General features: G+C 39.9%; 1 protein-coding gene across 9 annotated transcripts in view; it reads right to left on the reverse strand.

Annotated features, from left to right (window-relative positions):
* Positions 1-20,320, reverse strand: part of LOC115217166 (serine/threonine kinase SAD-1-like) — a 362,920-nt gene that overhangs the window by 189,559 nt on the left and 153,041 nt on the right. For all 9 annotated transcript variants that reach the window (XM_036507077.1, XM_036507076.1, XM_036507071.1 and 6 more), the window contains exon 3: positions 1,286-1,371. In XM_036507077.1, coding sequence (XP_036362970.1) covers positions 1,286-1,371 — 86 coding nt within the window. The remainder of the gene's footprint in view (positions 1-1,285; positions 1,372-20,320) is intronic.

Here is a 20,320-nt window from a genome sequence, read left to right on the forward strand (position 1 = left end):
TTTTGTAGAATAGACCGTTACTACGAAATGGTGTATCGTATTGCATATTTTAGCCATAATACCTAGAAAGATCATACAGAGACCTGCCAAAGGTATTGTTTGTGTTTCAGCCTCCCCTGGGACCTGTACCGGTGGCATGTAAAAAGCACCCACTACACTCACGGAGTGGTTGGCATTAGGAAGGGCATCCAGCTGTAGAAAAACTGCCAGATCAGACTGGAGCCTGGTGCAGCCTCCTGGCTTCCCAGACCCCAGTTGAACTGTCCAACCCATGCTAGCACGGAAAATGGACGTTAAATGATGATGATGATGAAGGTAAGTATCTTTAAGAGGTAAGAAAGACAAGGTAGTAAGATAATAGCCCATTATTGTTATGATGGTAACGAGGAATATTAGAAAATGAGCCATAACACCTTAGAAAATGATACAGGGACCACACCCTGTTATTGATTGAGCCTGTGTGCTTATGATGGTGTGTTACTAAGTTCTCTGGTCCAAGTTTGGGTGAGCAAGTGTTGTGTCAATAGCACCAAGGTACCATTCTTTTCAGCTGGATTTTCAACCTTGTTGCAAACCTCACTGGTTCGTCCTCCCAACTTTTTCAAATTCTAGACACTGACACAAAGTAAATTACATACTAACCTTGAAAATGGCCAGGGAGGCACTTACGACACTCTGTTACTAAACGCCTCAATTATCCTTTTCCACACTCTGATTGCTTTAATTACTTTTTCTATCCATTTCTCAGCTAACGACCTATACGACATATGTGTGTGTGTGTGAGTATGTATATTCTATGTGTGTGTGTGTCAGTTTGTCCCCCCCCCTCCATCACCTCTTGACAACCAGTGTTGGTGTAATTCTATTCCCATAATGTAGCAATTCGACAACAAAGACTGATAGAATAAGTACTAGGCTTAAAAAATAAGTTCTGAGGGTTGATTTGTTCAACTAAGACCCTTCAAAGTGGTGCTCCAGCATGGCCACAGTCGATTACCTGAAACAAGTAAAAGGATAAAACATATACATATGAAAATACGCGAGATGAAGTATATGTGTGTTTGCGTGTGCGTGAGTGCATCACTGCAGTTGCCCCTCCCAACCATTAACAATTGTCTATGTACCAATAACTTAGCAGTTTGACAAAAGGAGGACTGACAGAATAAGTACCAACTAGGTGCCCCAGCATGGCCACAGTCCAATGACTGAAAGAAGCGAAGGAGTAAAAGAGACGAGATATTCTATTCAATGTTTAGTTTGAAAGACAATTGCATTCTATACTTACAAATATTTCTTATTTTCATATACATCATACAATCCCAAAACATGAGGATGTTCTATTAACTTCATAATTGCAATTTCTCTTTCAACCTGAAAGTAAAAGGAAGAATATATATAAGCAACAGGTGACATCAAATGAAGAATATACAAGCAACAGGTAATATCGAAGGAAGAATAAGTGAGCAACAGGTAATATCAAAAAAAGACTCTATAAGCAACAGGTGACATCAAAGGAAGAATATATAAACACAGGTGACATCAAAGGAAGAATATATAAGCAGCAGGTGACATCAAAGGAAGAATATATAAGCAGCAGGTGACATCAAAGGAAAGACATATGAGCAACAGGTAATGTCAAAGGAAGAATATATGAGCAACAAGTGACATCAAAGGAAGAATATATGAGCAACAGGTAACATCAAAGGAAGAATATATGAGCAACAGGTAAAATCAAAGGAAGAATGTATAAGCAACAGGTAAAATCAAAGGAAGAATATATGAGCAACAGGTAATATCAAAGAAAGAATATATGAGCAACAGGTGACATCAAAGGAAGAATGTATAAGCAACAGGTAATATCAAAGGAAGAATATATATAAGCAACAGGTAATATAAAAAAAAAACTATATAAGCAACAGGTGACATCAAAGGAAGTATATATGAGCAACAGGTGACATAAAAAAAAGACTATATAAGCAACAGGTGACATAAAAAAAGACTATATAGGCAACAGGTGACATCAAAGGAAGAATAAAAGAGCAACAGGTGACATCAAAGGAAGAATATATAAGCAACAGGTGACATCAAAGGAAGGATATATGAGCAACAGGTGACATCAAAGGAAGAATATATGAGCAACAGGTAATATCAAAGGAAAAATAAAAGAGCAACAGGCGACATCAAAGGAAGAATATATGAGCAACAGATAATATCAAAAAAAGACTATATAAGCAACAGGTGACATCAAAGGAAGGATATATGAGCAACAGGTAAAATCGAAGGAAGAATATATGAGCAACAGGTGACATCAAAGGAAGAATATATGAGCAACAGGTAATATCAAAGGAAGGATATATGAGCAACAGGTGACATCAAAGGAAGAATATATAAGCAACAGGTAATAATGTCATGAGAACATTAATGATGGTATAAAATTAACCCTTTTGGAGTCGAAACAAAAAAATTTGACTCCGATTCTGACTCTTCTACTATTGGCACCGCCAACTCTGACTCCTCTATATGTAATTGATTGTGGTCTACATATCTCATGAAGCATACGTTTGTACTTTGAGTAGGCTTATATGTTATAAGCAGTTTATATCAAAGAATAAAGATATTGCGAGTCGGAGTCGGAGTCGGTATAGTTTAACCGACTCTGACTCCGACTCCCGCTACTCCTTAATTGTTTCTGATTCCAACTCCATGACTGTTACTCTGACTCCACAACCCTGCTTTTAACCCCTTAGCTTTCAGATTATTCTGTCAAATGTAACGTTTATTTATGTGCGGCATGTAAAAAGCACCATTCGAGCATGATCGCTACCTGCGTCACCTTACTGGCACTTGTGCTGGTGGCACATTAAGAAACATTCGAGCAAGGTTGTTGCCAGTGCCACTGGACTGGCTCCTGTGCAAGTGGCACATAAAAAACACCATTTGAGCGTGGCCATTGCCAGTACCGCCTGACTGGCCTTCGTGCTGGTGGCACATAAAAGCAACCACTGAGTGGTTGGTATTAGGAAGGGCATCAAGCTGTAGAAACTCTGCTAAATCAAGATTGGAGCCTGGTGCAGCCATCTGGTTCACCAGTCCTCAATCAGATCGTCCAACCCATGCTAGCATGGAAAGCAGACGTTAAACGACGATGATGATGATGATGATGATGATGATTGTTTTGAATTAATCATGCATTATTTTGTAGCTTTGAGATTACAATGATGTGGTTGTTTAATTTTAGTATGACATTGTAGGATAGGTGTAAGAGACTAGATCTGACCAGCCCGAGCACTAAACAAGTAGAATATTTTGGCCGGATATGACTGGTTTAAATGCTAAATAGTTAAGGCATAGGCATGGCTGTGTGGTTAAGAAATTTCAGGTTGTCTTTGAGCAAGTGTCTTCTACTATAGCCCTGGGCTAACTAATGCATTGTGAGTGAAACATCTACAAGGCGAGCTGGCAGAAACGTTAGCACCCTGGGCAAAATGCTTAGCAGTATTTCATCTGCCATTACATTCTGAGCTCAAATTCTGCAGAGGTCGACTTTGCCTCTCATCCTTTTGGGGTAGATAAATTAAGTACCAGTTACGCACTGGAGTCGATGGAATCGACTTAATACCTTTGTCTGTCCTTGTTTGTCCCCTCTATGCTTAACCCCTTGCGGGCAATAAAGAAATAAAAAACATCTACAAGGCTGTGGTTGCCTTTATACTACTCTATGGATGTGAAACATGGACCCCATATTGCTGGCCTATCAAACAGCTGGAACAGTTTTACACGAGGGCACTGCACAGAATCATGGGCATTCGCTGACAGGACAAAGTGACAAACCCAGAAGTGCTGTACAGAGCTGGTTCAACAAACATTGAGTCAATGTTGCTGAAGGCTCAATTATGCTGGACTGGACTTGTAATTAGATTAATTGACAACCGTGTACCCAGACAACTGTTGTATTGCGAGCTCACACAGGGCTCATTCATTTATTTATTGTTCGGCTGTGGTCGAGACAATGTAATTTAATATGTTACGCCAGACTTCACGGTCCATCATAGCATTACGGAGGTCCTTTTGCTGGATGCCTGTATCCCTGGAGATTACATCAGGTTAGGAGAGTGTGCACCCTCTGGTATCGTGAGCAGATGGCTTCTAGAGGAAAAGAGTAGAAATTACCTCGTTTTCAGCTCTACAACAATGTCCAGCAAACTGGGCTCTTTTACCTTTCACGAGATGATACAGGTGCTAGTTTCCCATATATTTGTACTTTGGTTGGATGACGCTTCCACGAGAGATTTTGAGCTCTCATAAGGAGGCTGAGTGTAAGTTCCATCCAACTGCCTCTCAAGCTTCTTTGATAACGTCCAGGTTTCTGAGACATGTAAGAAGGTCTAAACTAAGGTACAAGGACACCCTGAAAAGTAACCACAAGTCCACTTGAACTTGAAGCATCTGCCACAGACAGATTAGCATGGAAGTTTCTCACCTCATGAGCAGTAGCTGCCTTTGAAGAGAATCAGTGACAGCATCTGGCGGCTGCAAGAGAAAGACATCACAGGGCAGCGTCCACCTCAATCCATTCAACAGATTATTGTTGTGACACATGTGGGCACCTTTGGTTCCAGCTTTGAACTATGGAACCACATGTGACTCTTATTGCTAAGAACACAAATTTAGTCATCATCAGACAATGATGGATAACCGACATATATACACATAATGTGGGTGAATAGTCACAATGGAGTTGACGAAACAATTGTCAACCATGAAATAAAAATAAGCATTCAAGCATGGTCGATGCCAGTACTGCTTGACTGGCCCTCGTGTGAGTGGCACATAAAAAGCATCCACTACACTCTTGCAGTGGTTGGCATTAGGAAAGGCATCCAGCTGTAGAAACTTTGCCACATCAAATTGGAGCCTGGTGCAGCCTTCTGGCTTGCCAATCCTCAGTCAAACCGTCCAACCCATGCCAGCATGGAAAGCAGACGTTAAACAACGATGATGATGATGATGATGATATGTATGTGTGTCTTTGTGTTTGTCCCCAACACCACTTGACAACCGGTGTTGGTTTGTTTACATCCACTGTAACTTAGCAGTTCAGCAAAAGAGAAACCAACAGAATAAGTAAGTAGCAGACATAAAAGTACCAGAATAAACCTTTCGAGTCAGTGCCCCAGCATGGCCACGGTCCAATGACTAAATACAAGTAAAAGATAAAAGATATGATAAACAGATATCAAATTATATCATTTATTTAAATGAGCAGAGGCTGGCACAAGAGTTTATCAGTGGAATACAATCAGAACTTATCATTTGGACATCCTATGCTGACTGCTTCATTTCCATCAAGAAATAAGAAATTCTTGAAATTAAGTCTCGTATCTGATAAACTCATGAAACTACATTTCTCTTATTTATTATTTTTTCTGGTTCTTCAATTTTTCTTTCATCAATTTATCTCCAAAAATAGCATAATTTTTGACTTCATTCTGTATTTTAAGCTTCTTTATCACCAGAAAAGCATGTATGTAATTATAACCGAGGCATTTCACTTAAGCCCTTTTGTTCCAAGTTGTATGTGACACAAATACTACAGATAAGATGGCAGGTCGTACATTCTTTTAAAAACAGTTTAAAGATAACCTGCATTGAATTTTTGTATTGGGTTTGTAAGATTCTTAATGTGAATTTATATGTTGAAGCACATTTTGTTAAGTCTTCAGAGAGCTATGATGCCAATAATAGCAAAACATTTTTTTCTTCCTGCCTTTAACCCTCCAACGCGGAGTATAGGCCACTTATAGTTGAATTCCATGTCGCATAATTTTTCACTTCTGTACTTATACTCTGCCATGAATGTCCCCCTTTCTCTAGTTCCATCTGTGTTGATCTTCACCACGAGTTCTTAGGCCTACCTCTCCTTCTACATCCATCTGGTTTCCACTGTAAAGTACTTTTCTCTACATTTGGTGTGTCTTTTCTAATTTTGCTACCAATCCACTTCCACTTTTTCTTAAATATTTGCTCCCTAATCGAAACTTGATTTGTTCTTTGCCATAGCTCCATATTGCTTATGTGTTCGGGCCATCTAATTTTAAGTATACTACGCAAGCATCTGTTGATGAATGATTGTATTTGCTTATTTGACTTAACTGTTGTTCACCATGTCTCAGCCCCATACAATAACACCGCTTTTACGCTAGTGTTAAAAATTAGAAGCAATAGCTGCCAAACTAGGATTGAAAGTCAACCGCGACAAATCAGAAATTATGCGCATTAATGAAGAAAACAGAGTACGCATTAAAGTCGAAACCGGTGAATTAGAGGATGTAGCCGAGTTTACGTATTTAGGTAGTAAGATAACATTTTCAGGCAGCACAGACGAAGATATTAAACGAGAATAAGTAAGGCAAGGACCGCTTTTCACCTGTTAAATAAAGTATGGAGCACATTTGTTTCAATAAAGAACAAAATAAGAATTTTTAATAGCAAAACAACTCCTAGGCGTAGGAGTGGCTGTGTGCTAAGTAGCTTGCTTAACAACCACATGGTTCTGGGTTCAATCCCACTGCGTGGCACCTTGGGCAAGTGTCTTCTACTATAGCCTCAGGCTGACCAAAGCCTTGTGAGTGGATTTGGTAGACGGAAACTGAAAGAAGCTCGTCGTATATATGTATATATGTGTGTGTGTGTGTATATGTTTGTCCCCCCAACATCGCTTGACAACCGATCTATATATATATGTTTGTGTGTCTGTGTTTGTCCCCACCAACATCGCTTGACAACCGATGCTGGTGTGTTTACACCCCGTAACTTAGCAGTTCAGCGAAAGAGACCGATAGAATAAGTACTAGGTTTACGAAGAATAAATCCTGGGGTCAATTTGCTCGACTAAAGGTGGTGCTCCAGCATGGCCACAGTGAAATGACTGAAACAAGCAAAAGAGCAAACAACCAATTGATTGTTTAATTAGCATATTAAACAAACGATCCGTCAGTCAGTTGGTTAGATACTTAACCAATTGACTAACAACAAAGAAATGGAACTGAACCTGGGCATGTGTTGTTATTCCTCCTCTTCATCATCTTCATCATCATCATCATCATTTAGCGTTCATTGTCCATGTTGGCATGGGTTGGACGATTCGACCAGGGCTGGTAACCTGAGGGGCTGCACCAGACCCCAGTCTGATTTGGTATGGTTTCTATGGCTGAATGCCCTTCCTAACGCCAATTGGAACTTGTGAGTGTAATGGGTGCTTTTATGTGCCACAAGCAATGGTGCTACTTGTGTGACACCAGTTCTGCGTTGACTATGATTTCACTTCGCTTGATGGGTTTGTAGAATGTGAATGACACGGAATAATACATCATCATCATTCAGTGTCTATTTTCCATGCTGGCATGGGTTGAATGGCTTGACAGGAACTGGCGAGGCCAGGTTCCATAATAATCTGTTTTGGATTGGTTTCTGCAGCTGGATGCCCTTCCTAACACCAACCAATTTACGGAGTGTACTGGGTGCTTTTACATGGCACCATTATCAGTGCTTTTCATGTGGCACCCACACCAATGCTTTTTACATATCACTTTGATTATTATTGGTTATCATTGGCACGATGGCTCTCCCAAGACATAACAAAAACATCACTGAATCATCATCATCATTTAATGTCCGTTTTCCATGCTGGCATAGGTTGGATGGCTTGACTAAGGCCTGGAGAGCCAGTGGCTGCACCAGGTTCCAATCTGATCAGGCAATGTTTCTACAGCTGGATACCCCTCCTAGTGCCAACCACTCTGAGAGTGTAGTGGTTGCTTTTTACATGCTACCAGCACAGGAGCCAGTCAGGTGGACTTGGCATCAACCACATTTGGATAGTGCTTTTTACATGCCACAGGCACGGGAACCAGTCAGGGGGCACTGGCCACAGCTACAATTTTGGTTTTACTTGACTCAACAGGTTTTCTCAAGCTTACCATATCACCCAATGCATCAAGGGTACTTTTAAATGGGCCAGAAATGCAACACTGGCATCCTGACAGTTAAATAGTTAGTATCATATTTAGTGGGGGGGTGGAGGGAAAATAGGGTCTTATAATAGGACACTGCTATCGAGCTAGAAGAATACTATTGAGCAAGAGTAATTGAATAATAGATTGTATAGGAGTTATTATCAACCCAACACATGCCAAAGGAAATATATAATGTACATGCTAAGCCATATATAATATATATATACATATATATATACATATATATATACATACATATATATATACATACATATATATATACATACATATATATATACATACATATATATATATATATATCTCACACGCCTACACACAGACGCACACACTAACATATACATATATTTTTTGTTTTTTTATCTCGCCTCACACACACATACACACACGCACACGCACACACTCACACATACACACACATCTGTTGCGTTACCAACCCTGTCTCCACTCTTTTGGCTTTAAAAACCTACTTTGCTCTTGTTATCGTAAACTTCCGCCTTTCACCATGTGTACTTCGTAAACACCAGTCGTTTTTTTTTTTCTCCCGCTGTTTGCCCACCTCGGGATCTTTCTTTCCTCTCTCTTCCATCTTTATGTTTCCGACGAAGAGCTCCGCTCGAAACGTCATACCTTCCTGCTTCCATCTTTCCTGAGCGCCTATTAATAATAATACTGTAATTGTTCCACGTGTTGTTGTTTTTTCTGTTTTCCCGTTTGGATTAAAATTATATATATATATATATTATATATATATATATATATATACACATTTATATAAATAAGGATAAGATCGTTTTTTTAAATACCGATCATATCAACTGGCTAGCATGGGAATAAAAGCTAGAAATCCAAGATCTGGAATTATCCAAATAATTTTTTGCTTGTTTATTTTGTCTCTTTGTCTTTTCTCTTAGTGCTGAATGAATATTTGATGTAGTTTTAGAGTCAAGTTTTGACTACTATCTCTAGCAAGATGGTATATTTTAGATACCCTTAATTATAATTATATATATATATATTATACATTTAAGTTTTAACATTGTAGCCCACTTCTGTTGTTTACAGCAGTGCTTGGAAGGAACATGTGTAGGGTGTGACTGTGGCATTGAACATGATAAAGAAAGTTGTCATGGTGATATCAGCTCAGAGGCCAACGTAAAGTTGCAGAAAGTGTATGGAGAGGAGTGTATGAGCCGCACACAAGTGTACGAGCAGTTCAGACATTTCCAAGATGGCCAAAAATATGTTCATATTGACGGACGTTCTGGGAGACCCGCAACCAGCAGAACTGAGAAAAACATTGCAGATGTGCATGCAGCTGTGAGGGGAAACCATCAAATCACCATCTGTGAGTTATCAGAGCAGATTACTTACAGTTCAGTTCAGTCCATTATTACTGAAGATTTGGGTATGAGACGTGCTAACAATTCTGCCAGTTGTAATATAATGCCTCTCTAACCCATGCTACCATGGAAAAGCAACTGTAAAAAGTTACACATAAAAAAGGAGACTTCTATCAGTTGACTGTGCATCTGCATGTTTATGCAGAGGCCTGAACAAGAATTTTTTGGCTGCTTCCCATATATTTAATTCTGTCTTCTCCATGCTACTGGAGAGAAAAATAGCTAACTTGAGCCAAAAAAGGCTTGGTGGCAGTGTACTTGCAAGTTCTACTGTCAGAGAGCAAAGAACCAGAACTGCTCTTTGTATGAATGTGTTTGTGTGTGTGTGTGTGTGTGTGTGTGTGTGTGTGTGTGTGTGTGTGTGTGTGTGTGTGTTTACCAGTTTTGCCGTTGGGTCTGACACTCTATCGACACCAAATAGATATCAATAAGCATCACTGTCAAATATATCAACAAGTACTGGGGTCAACACACAGACACACACACACACACTGGAACTAGATTGGACACATCCTCAGTTAAGATCAGGAAAGTGGTTGTATCATGGCACTAAAGTTACAGTCTGAGGAGAAAAGAGCAGTGTGGTACCTAAAACCACATGGTGAAGGACCATTGACAAGAAAAGGCAACAAAAAGGACTGAGAAACTGAAATGAGCCCAGATCAGTGACAAAAAACTGTGTGTGTGTGTGTGTACTTGTATGTGCATGTGTGTGTAGTTAGTAAATGTCCTGGGTAAGACTTTCACCTGCATCTAGTGGTGGGGCCCTAGTTCAGGAATTCCTGAGTATTGAAGAGTGTGGATCCACTTCTTAGTCATTACCACCCCCAGGTCTACTCTGACCTGGTCAGGGTCCCAGCTAAGGGTAAATTAGCAAATTATGGATGAAATTCCAAGCACAAACCCTCACTACCTAGTAACTGCATTGGGAAAGAGAAAAAAAATCTAGGAAAGGTGACCTCAACAGCAAATCAAGGAGCGAAGTTCCTCAGGCAGTTTGATACCTTCTTTGACACCCTTCCAGCAACTCCAGGGTAGGTGGAGCTCTCCAGCCCTGTAAGGCAATTCATCTAGGTGACGACCACTCCAATGGAAAACCTACATATTGTTGATCACTGTAACCATCTTAGCCCGCTGAGCCTCTGAGCCACTGAGGTTACACATCCAAGTCTAAAGGCTTGGGACTAGATTGCATAGACTGGTTCTCACTTGAAAACTACCAAGTGAAAACTAAAAGAAATGCCTCACAGCATCAAGGGTCAGTTTAGATGACCACTCAAGGACGTATGGACATGCCACAGTTCCTCATGGTCTTTAAACACAAAGAAGCTGCCATCATCAATAATAGAGCTTGTATATTCAATCAAACGGAGGCACAATGGCCCAGTGGTTAGGGCAGCGGACTCGCGGTCGTAGGATCGCGGTTTCGATTCCCAGACCGGGCGTTGTGAGTGTTTATTGAGCGAAAACACCTAAAGCTCCACGAGGCTCCGGCAGGGATGGTGGTGATCCCTGCTGTACTCTTTCACCACAACTTTCTCTCACTCTTACTTCCTGTTTCTGTTGTACCTGTATTTCAAAGGGCCGGCCTTGTCACTCTCTGTGTCACGCTGAATATCCCCGAGAACTACGTTAAGGGTACACGTGTCTGTGGAGTGCTCAGCCACTTACATGTTAATTTCACGAGCAGGCTGTTCTGTTGATCGGATCAACCGGAACCCTCGTCGTCGTAACCGACGGAGTTCTTCCACTCAATCAAAGCTGAGATTTCTTTCTGTTCCTGCTTAAGAAGGAAAATAAAAAGGAGCATAAGAGGAATCAGCTGTAATATGCAAGGGAAGGAAACTGCATTGATATGGTGATGTCAAGATATCCATGAAGGAAGACACTTAAAAAAAATTTTCTTCATCATCATTATTTAATATCCGTTGTCCATGCTGGCATGGGTTGAACAGCTTGACAAGGGCTGGCAAGCTGGATGGCAGCACCAGGTTCCAGTTTGATTTGGCATGGTATCTACGACTGGATGCCCTTCCTAAGACCAACCACTTTGAAAGTGTAATGGATGCTTCTATGTGCCACCAGCATGAGTGACATTTGCGTGACACCAGTATCTGCCATGACTGCAATTTTATTCGGCTTGATGGGTTTTCTCAAGCACAGCATAATTCCAAAGGTTTTGGTCATTCGTCATTGTCTCTGTGAGGTCCAAAACTTGAAAGATGCTTTTTGTTTTGTTCTTGCTTTTTTTATATCCTTTTTCTTTCAGTTTGGAGAGATGCCAATGCTCAAGACCCTTCATAGAGCTTTTGAGACTTGCAGGAGGGAGGGAGGTCTCTTCAAACTGAAGACCAGACTCAAATGTTTGCAACAGAATGAGGGCCATTAAGGGCACCTATGGAAAAACAATGGAGAATTTTCAGTTTACAATGCTTAAGTAGAATACTTGTCATCGAGTGGCAGCAAAGAGTCTGAAGTAACACAATTGAGATGACGAGGGGCATCAAGAGGATCGGTGAGGAAATATGATGCAGACACTGGAACTGGATTGGACACATCCTCAGATAAGATCAGGAAAGTGGTTGTATCGTGGCACTAAAGTGACAGTCTGAGGAGAAAAGAGCAGCGTGGCACCTAAAAGCACATGGTGAAGGACCATTGGCAACAAAAAGGTCTGAGAAACTGAAATGAGACCAGACCAGTGACAAAAAACAGAGCTGGTTGGAGAGATCATGTTACAGCCTTATATGTCTTTTAAAGAGGTTCTCAAACTTTTTGAGCCACTGCCTCCCCACCGCTCATGGCCACATAATACCCTCATTTTTATGTATAAATAAATATTTTATATTTTACTAATTTATACATACTATGAGTCATTCGATATTGAATATAATCTCTATATATATAAACGGCAAAAATGTGTGTGTGTGTTTGTCTTTATACAAATCGCACTTTCTATGGTCATTCACAACCGTCCAAGGATGGTCGTGCACATCTTTACATTTCCCCAGTCACCCCGCAAAGCCACCAAAAAATCAATAGAAGTGACTTTTTTGTGAATTTTCTATCCAAAACCCAATCAAAATGCCCGAAACTTGATATGCCAATTGAATGCCAGCTAGCTGTATGTGATTGGTCGGAAATTTGGACAGTACTCATGTGTATGTGCGCACGCACGCAGCAGTATATGCATGCACTAGCAGTATGACCCGGCAACACTGGGTCATAGTGCTAGTATTATATAAGTTGTATACAATACTATAATAATATCATAATAAATTCATAGTGTCCCCCAATTCACTGCCTTCCTCCCAATGCCTCCTTTTTCTCTAACTCCCCCCCCCCTTAGGCACCAGCGCCCACCTGGACCATCTCAATGCCCACAGGGGGCGGTAGCACCCACTTTGAAGACCTATGGTTTAGAGAGAACTAACTAACTAAGGTGCCAATTAGAAGTATTAAACCAGGTGATAGATTAAGTCTACTTCTCAAGGAAGTTGTGACAAGATTTGAACTCAGGATTTGAACGACTTATCTTTGCAGGTGGGAGTCTTGGCAGTGTTGTGCAAGCTGTTATTGACTTTAAACTTCAGCACAGGCATTGCTGACACTGCCTTAACATCTAGGAGAAGATAATCTGTCAGTGATGGTTCAACTCATCTATTTAAAAAGGAGCAATCTGTCGGTTATGACAACAAGGGTTCCAGCTGATATGATCAACAGAACATCTTGCTTGTGAAATTAATGTGCAAGTGGCTGAGTACTCCACAGACACGTGTGCCTTTAATGTGGTTCTCAGGGAGATTCAGCATGACACAGAGTGTGACAAGGCTGGCCCTTTGAAATACAGGGACTACTCATTTTTGCCAGCTGAGTGGACTGGAGCAGTGTGAAATAAAGTGTCTTGCTCAAGGAGACAACGTGCCACCGGGAATTGAACTCATGACCTTACGATCGTAAACCAAAAGCCCTAACCACTAAGTTACATGCCTTCACGCTCACCTATAAGTTGATAGCTACCACATGTATATGTGTGTGTGCACTGAATCTCCTGCGTGTTAACATGGGATCCCTTGACGACAATGTAAACCTTATTTCATTAAGATGTCTTTGGCCCAACAGGTAGCTAGCGGATCACCTCTCGCTTGGGCAATCACTACTTCTGAGGTTCTTTTAACTAAGGAACATATGTAGCCTGGATTTTACCTGCTCCATTCCCTAATTTTAGATTTTTACTAGCAGTATCGCCCGGCATTGCTCGGGTTTGTTGCGACCCTTTAGAATTGGAATTTTTGAAAAGTAAAAATTTTGAATTATGTAGCTTGTTATTCTCTTTAAGTGAACATTTTTCTGGTTGAAATACACCGAAAAATGGCGACACAGCAGTAAAAAAAATCGTAAAAAAATAGGGATTTTCATAGAAAAAAAGTACCTTTTTGATGTAAATAATTTTTGGTGCTAACATGGTCCGATTTGAATTTTTTCTTCTATGGAAGGAAGAGCAAGCCTTCTTCTATCATAATCTCAATTTTGGTCAACTTGTGCCACAGGGTCTCGGAGGAGATAGTGTTAGTTGAAGGCTACAAAACCTGCCATACACAGACAACTTCAGCTTTATATAGAGAGAGATCATTTTTGGTGTTAACATGGTCCGATTTGAATTTTTTCTTCTATGGAAGGAAGAGCAAGCCTTCTTCTATCATACTCTCAATATTGGTCAACTTGCGCCGCAGGGTCTCGGAGGAGATAGTGTTAGTTGAAGGCTACCAAACCTGCCATACACAGACAACTTCAGCTTTATATAGAGAGAGATCATTTTTGGTGTTAACATGGTCCGATTTGAATTTTTTCTTCTACGGAAGGAAGAGCAAGCCTTCTTCTATCATACTCTCAATTTTGGTCAACTTGCGCTGCAGGGTCTCAGAGGAGATAGTGTTAGTTGAAGGCTACCGAACCTGCCATACACAGACAACTTCAGCTTTATATATAGAGCGATTTGCATCCCCACAGCAAACCCAGCTGCTAACCATAAGCTATAAAACAATTTTTTCAGTTTATGGGGGAAATTTACAATTTTCTACGCCAATAAACTCCTATTGTTCCTGAAAGTTGTTTTTTTTTTTCTTTTATACCTTCTACAGACTGCTTAAAGTTTACTAACTTCCTACACCTTGATCCTTGGACCTTACCTCTTCATATACATGTGTGTATGTGTGTGTGCACATGAAGAACTTGTTTCAGGTTCTTATTTCTTTATTACCCACAAGGGGCTAAACACAGAGAGGACAAACAAGGACAGACAGACGGATTAAGTCGATTATATCGACCCCAGTGCGTAAGTGGTACTTAATTTATCGACCCCGAAAGGATGAAAGGCAAAGTCGACCTCGGTGGAATTTGAACTCAGAACGTAACGGCAGACGAAATACCGCTAAGCATTTTGCTCGGTGTGCTAACGTTTCTGCCAGCTCACCGCTGTGAATAACCTTTCACAGAATTAACATGTTCACGCAGAACGTACTCTGTACTCCGCCAAATGTAAGTACGATATTAAACTAACACGGTAATCCAATACAAATGACCAATCCTGGCAATTGCTGGCAGTTCGCACAGTCTCTTTTAATTGTTTCAGTCATCTGACTGTGGCCATGCTGGAGCACTGCCTTCAGTCAAGCAAATCGACCTCAGGACTTATTCTTTTTAAGCCTAGTACTTATTCCATCAGTCTCTTTTGCCAAACCACTAAGTTACGGGGACGTAAACACACCAGCATCGGTTGTCAAGCGATGTTGGGGGGACAAACACAGACACACACACACACACACACACACACATATATATACATATATACGACAGACTTCTTTCAGTTTCTCTCTACCAAATCCACTCACAAGGCTTTGGTCAGCCCGAGGCTATAGTAGAAGACACTTGCCCAAGGTGCCACACAGTGGGACTGAACCCGGAACCATGTGGTTCGTAAGCAAGCTACTTACCACACAGCCACTCCTGCAACTATAGCCTCCTTTATCTTATTGAAATGGGTCAGTCCAATTTTGGCTACATGGTGGGGGGGGTGTCAGGATCCTTCCACAACAGTTTCTATGCAGCAAAGGTTAAAGAATGCCAACAGAAAATTAAAGGTGTATTATAATACAAGAAAGGAATGCTTCTAAATTGTGAAATATTGGTGAAATAGTTAAGAATCATTCATGAAATTAGCAACTAAATTACGAGTTGAAGCATAAACCTCATAAATATATATGTTTCAATTTGATGTGGTTTTAAAAGCAATAGCCATTCTCTATAGAAACAGCATATTTTAAAACTAATTAAATCTCATCAGATAACATCTAAATAGTTATTATTGATGACAAAATCGGAATATACAATTTGATGTGCAATGAAATTAGAAATGTCATCCAATTCAACAGAGCACCAATATACGATAAACCCAGGAACTATTCTTACTAGTCTAAAGAATTTGTCTGACGGAGTTCTTGCTACAAATTAACTTTCGGTTGATGTCTTATTTGATATGGTAGATAAAGACAAACAACTATTAAAATTTCTTGTTATTACTCTCAAGAGACCACCTGTGTTTTTCTCGTCATCATTGTGGTAACAGTTAATTTTCCATGTTAGCATGCGGGAAATTTGGCTGCTATTCGGTTGTCCAGAAAGTTCGTGCCAACCTTACGATCATGAGTTCAACACCCTAACCACTAAGTCACGCGCCTCCACCTGTCATGGGAAAATATCGCCTTGTTTGGAAACAGGTGAGGGTTGACAACAAGAAATGCATCCAGCCAAAGAAAATCCACCTCAGTAAAAAAACTGTTCAATCCATTCGAACATGGAAAAGTAGACATTAAAATGATGATGATGATGATGATGATGATGATGATATTGCAAATCAAATCTCATAAATGAAGAAAGAGAGGAGATGTGGATTCTATAAAATGCATCGGTCCATCAGTCCATATTCTCTAACAAAGGTTGGTATAGTCCCTTTGTTGCTATGTATTGGGCTGTCTGGAAAGTGTGTGCTGGTTTTTAAAGGAAAGAAAAGGGTCAATAAATACTTGTCATTACATTTTAAAAAAAACAAATATGAACCATTTTGTTGCACAATGTGTCTCCATCTTTCCTTTAACTTGAAAATACCCTCTTCCCAGAATTGAGGTGGTTTCATGGCAAAGAATTCATCAAGGTATCTTTTTATGCCATCCAAGGAATTGAAACTTTTACCATTAAGACTATTCTGCAGAGACCTGAATAAGTGGAAGTCTGAAGGAGCAATATCTGGTGAATATGGAGGGTGAGGTAACACATCCCAGCCAAGCTGCAGCAATTTTTGTCTGGTTCCCAAAGCATCAAGTGCAGAAAATGAATTTTTTTATCTTCCATTTTAAAGGGTTACAGAATTAACACAGGTTATAGGAACATAAACCTTCTTCCACAAAAAGATAGCTTAAACTGCACTCTAAACGGAGGTGTAGTCAAATCCTATTTTATGGACTCAACCATGTTCTAAAATAAGTCGGAAGGCAAGCTACTATAAATCGGCACGAACTTTCCAGACAACCCAATATTTCTACTAGGTTAAGCAATCATATGAACGCCTTCCTCTGTTAATTGAAAGTTAACTTGCTTCTTGTGTAATTGCAAATCACTCACAATCAAATAAAACTATAATGATAGGGGTTCCACTTATGACAGTCCACCCATTATATACATGAGGAACTATATTGATCAATATAACTCTTATTTAATACTATTAATACCTATTTCTTTACTACCCACAAGGGGCTAAACACAGAGGAGACAAACAAGAGAAGACAGATAGATTAAGTTGATTATATCGACCCTAGTGCATAACTAGTACTTAATTTATCAACCCTGAAAGGATGAAAGGCAAAGTCGACCTCAGTGGAATTTGAACTCAGAATGTAGTGGCAGATGAAATACCTATTTCTTTACTACCCACAAGGGGCTAAACACAGAGAGGACAAACAAGGACAGACAAACGGATTAAGTCGATTATATCGACCCCAGTGCATAACTGGTATTTATTTAATCAACCCCGAAAGGATGAAAGCCGAAGTCGACCTCGGCAGAATTTGAACTCAGAATGTAAAGACAGACGAAACAACACTAAGCGTTTTGCCCAGTGTGCTAACAATTCTGCCAGCTCGCCGCCTTTTTTGTTTAATAATATTAATATCAACCACAACTGGATGCTAGAATTGCTCAGTGATGTGCCAGCTCCAGGATTTGATCCTCAGAAGAGAAGAGGTTGGTTGAAAAAGCCAAACTTGCTACCTTCAAATCACTTTTTGTGTTTCCTCACCTATGGTCACAAATGTTGGGAAATGACCAAAAGAATACAAAATGATCAAAAGAGTACAATCACAAATACAAGCAACCAAAATGGGATCATTCTGAAGGGTCTCTAGAATAATGTTACTTGACAGGGTGCATAGCCGAGGGAACAGAGAGTCTATCCAGGTCGAGCCGCTACTTCCCCCGCATTGAAAAGTCACAGCCCCAGTACTATTGGGTTGTTCGGAAAGTTTGTGCCGATTTATAGTAGCTTACCTTTTGACTTACCCTCCCAGGCACCCTGATTCTGGGAAAAGGGTATTTTTAAGTTAAAGGAAAGATGGAGACGCATTGTGCAACAAACTGGTTCATATTTGGTTGATTAAAAATGTAATGGCAAGTATTTATTGACCTTTTTCTTTCCTTTGAAAATCAGCACGAACTTTCCAGACAACCCAATACAAACATGTAACTAGAATGGGAAGGAGTCACAAGGCAAATTCTTAAAGCTGGGCCAATCAGTGGAAGACCTAGGAGTAGGTCAAGAATGAAATGGTTGAATAATGTTAATACTCTCAGCTGGCTGGGTTTGGGAATCCAGTCGGAAAGTGTAATGACACTTACATCTGACAGTGGAGCCTGAGGATATACTCCCACAACCCTCCCAAGAAGTGAACAGAAAAGATGGAAAGACGACCTGCCTAAGGTTACCATGGCATTTTTGATACAAAATTTTGGCTTTAAAGAGATCTAAATTAAAACCTTCAATCAAAATGTTATATTAATTACACTCATGCACATACAACACACCACGAAACTCAAACACATATATACCACAAAAACAAATACACCTATATACAAACACACACACACACATATGCAGTACTGTGCATAACACATACATACAACTACATAGATATACATGTTACAAAATATATACCTATACACATGTATACAACAAACAAACACACACATACATACAACAGACATAAACATATATACACACATACATACAACACACACACATACATATACACACATACACAAACATATACACACACATACAAACAACACACACACATACATATACACACACATACATAACACACATACAACACACACACAAACATACACACACATACATACAACACAAACATATACACACATACATACAACACACACATACAACACACACAAACATATACACACATACATACACATATACACACACACACATACATAACACACAAACATATACACACACATACATACAACACACACATACAACACACACAAACATATACACACATACATACATATATACACACACACACATACATAACACACAAACATATACACACACATACATACAACACACACACAAGCATATACACACATACATACAACACAGAAACATACATACAGCACACACACAAACATATATACACTCAAACCTACTACCAAAATTTCATGCTAATTTCTGCTCCAAACCCCATCTTAACCCTTTTGATATCAACCTGCCTCAGTCCACCCTTCGTTCTATGGCACAAACTTCCTGTTTCAAAGTAACCTCAATTAAACTTCTCATTAAAATTTTCTGTTAATTTATATTCCAAGCACCAGTTTAATAATGACATTGTAATTCCACTAAATTCATTATTTTAGAAATTAATTAAAAAAAGGAAAGTATATATTTTGAGAAATATTCTAACAAAAGGGTTAAAGACAGCAGGGTATGATTTGTGAGAGATTAGGCTGCTATTTTGAACAGGTCAAGCAATCATGTATTTCATGAATGGCACCATTCAAGCGTGATCGTTACCAACGTTGCCTTACTGGCAACTGTTCTGGTGGCATGTGTAAAAAGATTCGAGGAAGGTCGTTGCCAGTACCACCTGACTGGCCCTTGTGCCGGTGGCACATAAAAAGCACCCACCACACTCTCGGAGTGGTTGGCGTTAGGAAGGGCATCCAGCTGTAGAAACTCTGCCAGGTCAATATTGGAGCCTGGTGCAGCCATCTGTTTCGCCAGCCCTCAGTCAAAATCGTCCAACCCATGCTAGCATAGAAAGCAAACGTTAAATGATGATGATGATGATGAAACACACGTTTGTCTACTTATGAGCAACACTCACACTCCTCAAACCCTGTGTGTGTGTGTGCATGGGTGTGTGTGTGTTGGGCCAGCTCCAACCAATGAGTTCCTCACATCCCTCACCAATGCTGATCCCATTGTTTTAGAAGTTAATTGAAACAAGGGCAGTACCGTAAATTCTTCAGTATAGTCCGCCCTTGAGTATAACATGCAGGGGATTTTTAGGGGGCTGTACCTCTGAAAAACTTAAACCTTGTGTATAACACGCACCCCTTCTCTAACTTGAGTAAAAGAGGTCTATATAACGCCCTTGGTTTGTAAAACTGTATACGGTAACGTCCTTTATTATTATTGTATATATAACATAATGCAAACGTGTAGCTTTTTTGTGCATTTTGTTTGCAGAAAATAAAGAAATAACAGTAATAACGTTTATTAAATGTTGCTTATTGCAAGTTATGGATGAT

This window comes from Octopus sinensis, linkage group LG11 (assembly GCF_006345805.1).
Source record: "Octopus sinensis linkage group LG11, ASM634580v1, whole genome shotgun sequence".
NCBI lineage: Eukaryota > Metazoa > Mollusca > Cephalopoda > Octopoda > Octopodidae > Octopus > Octopus sinensis.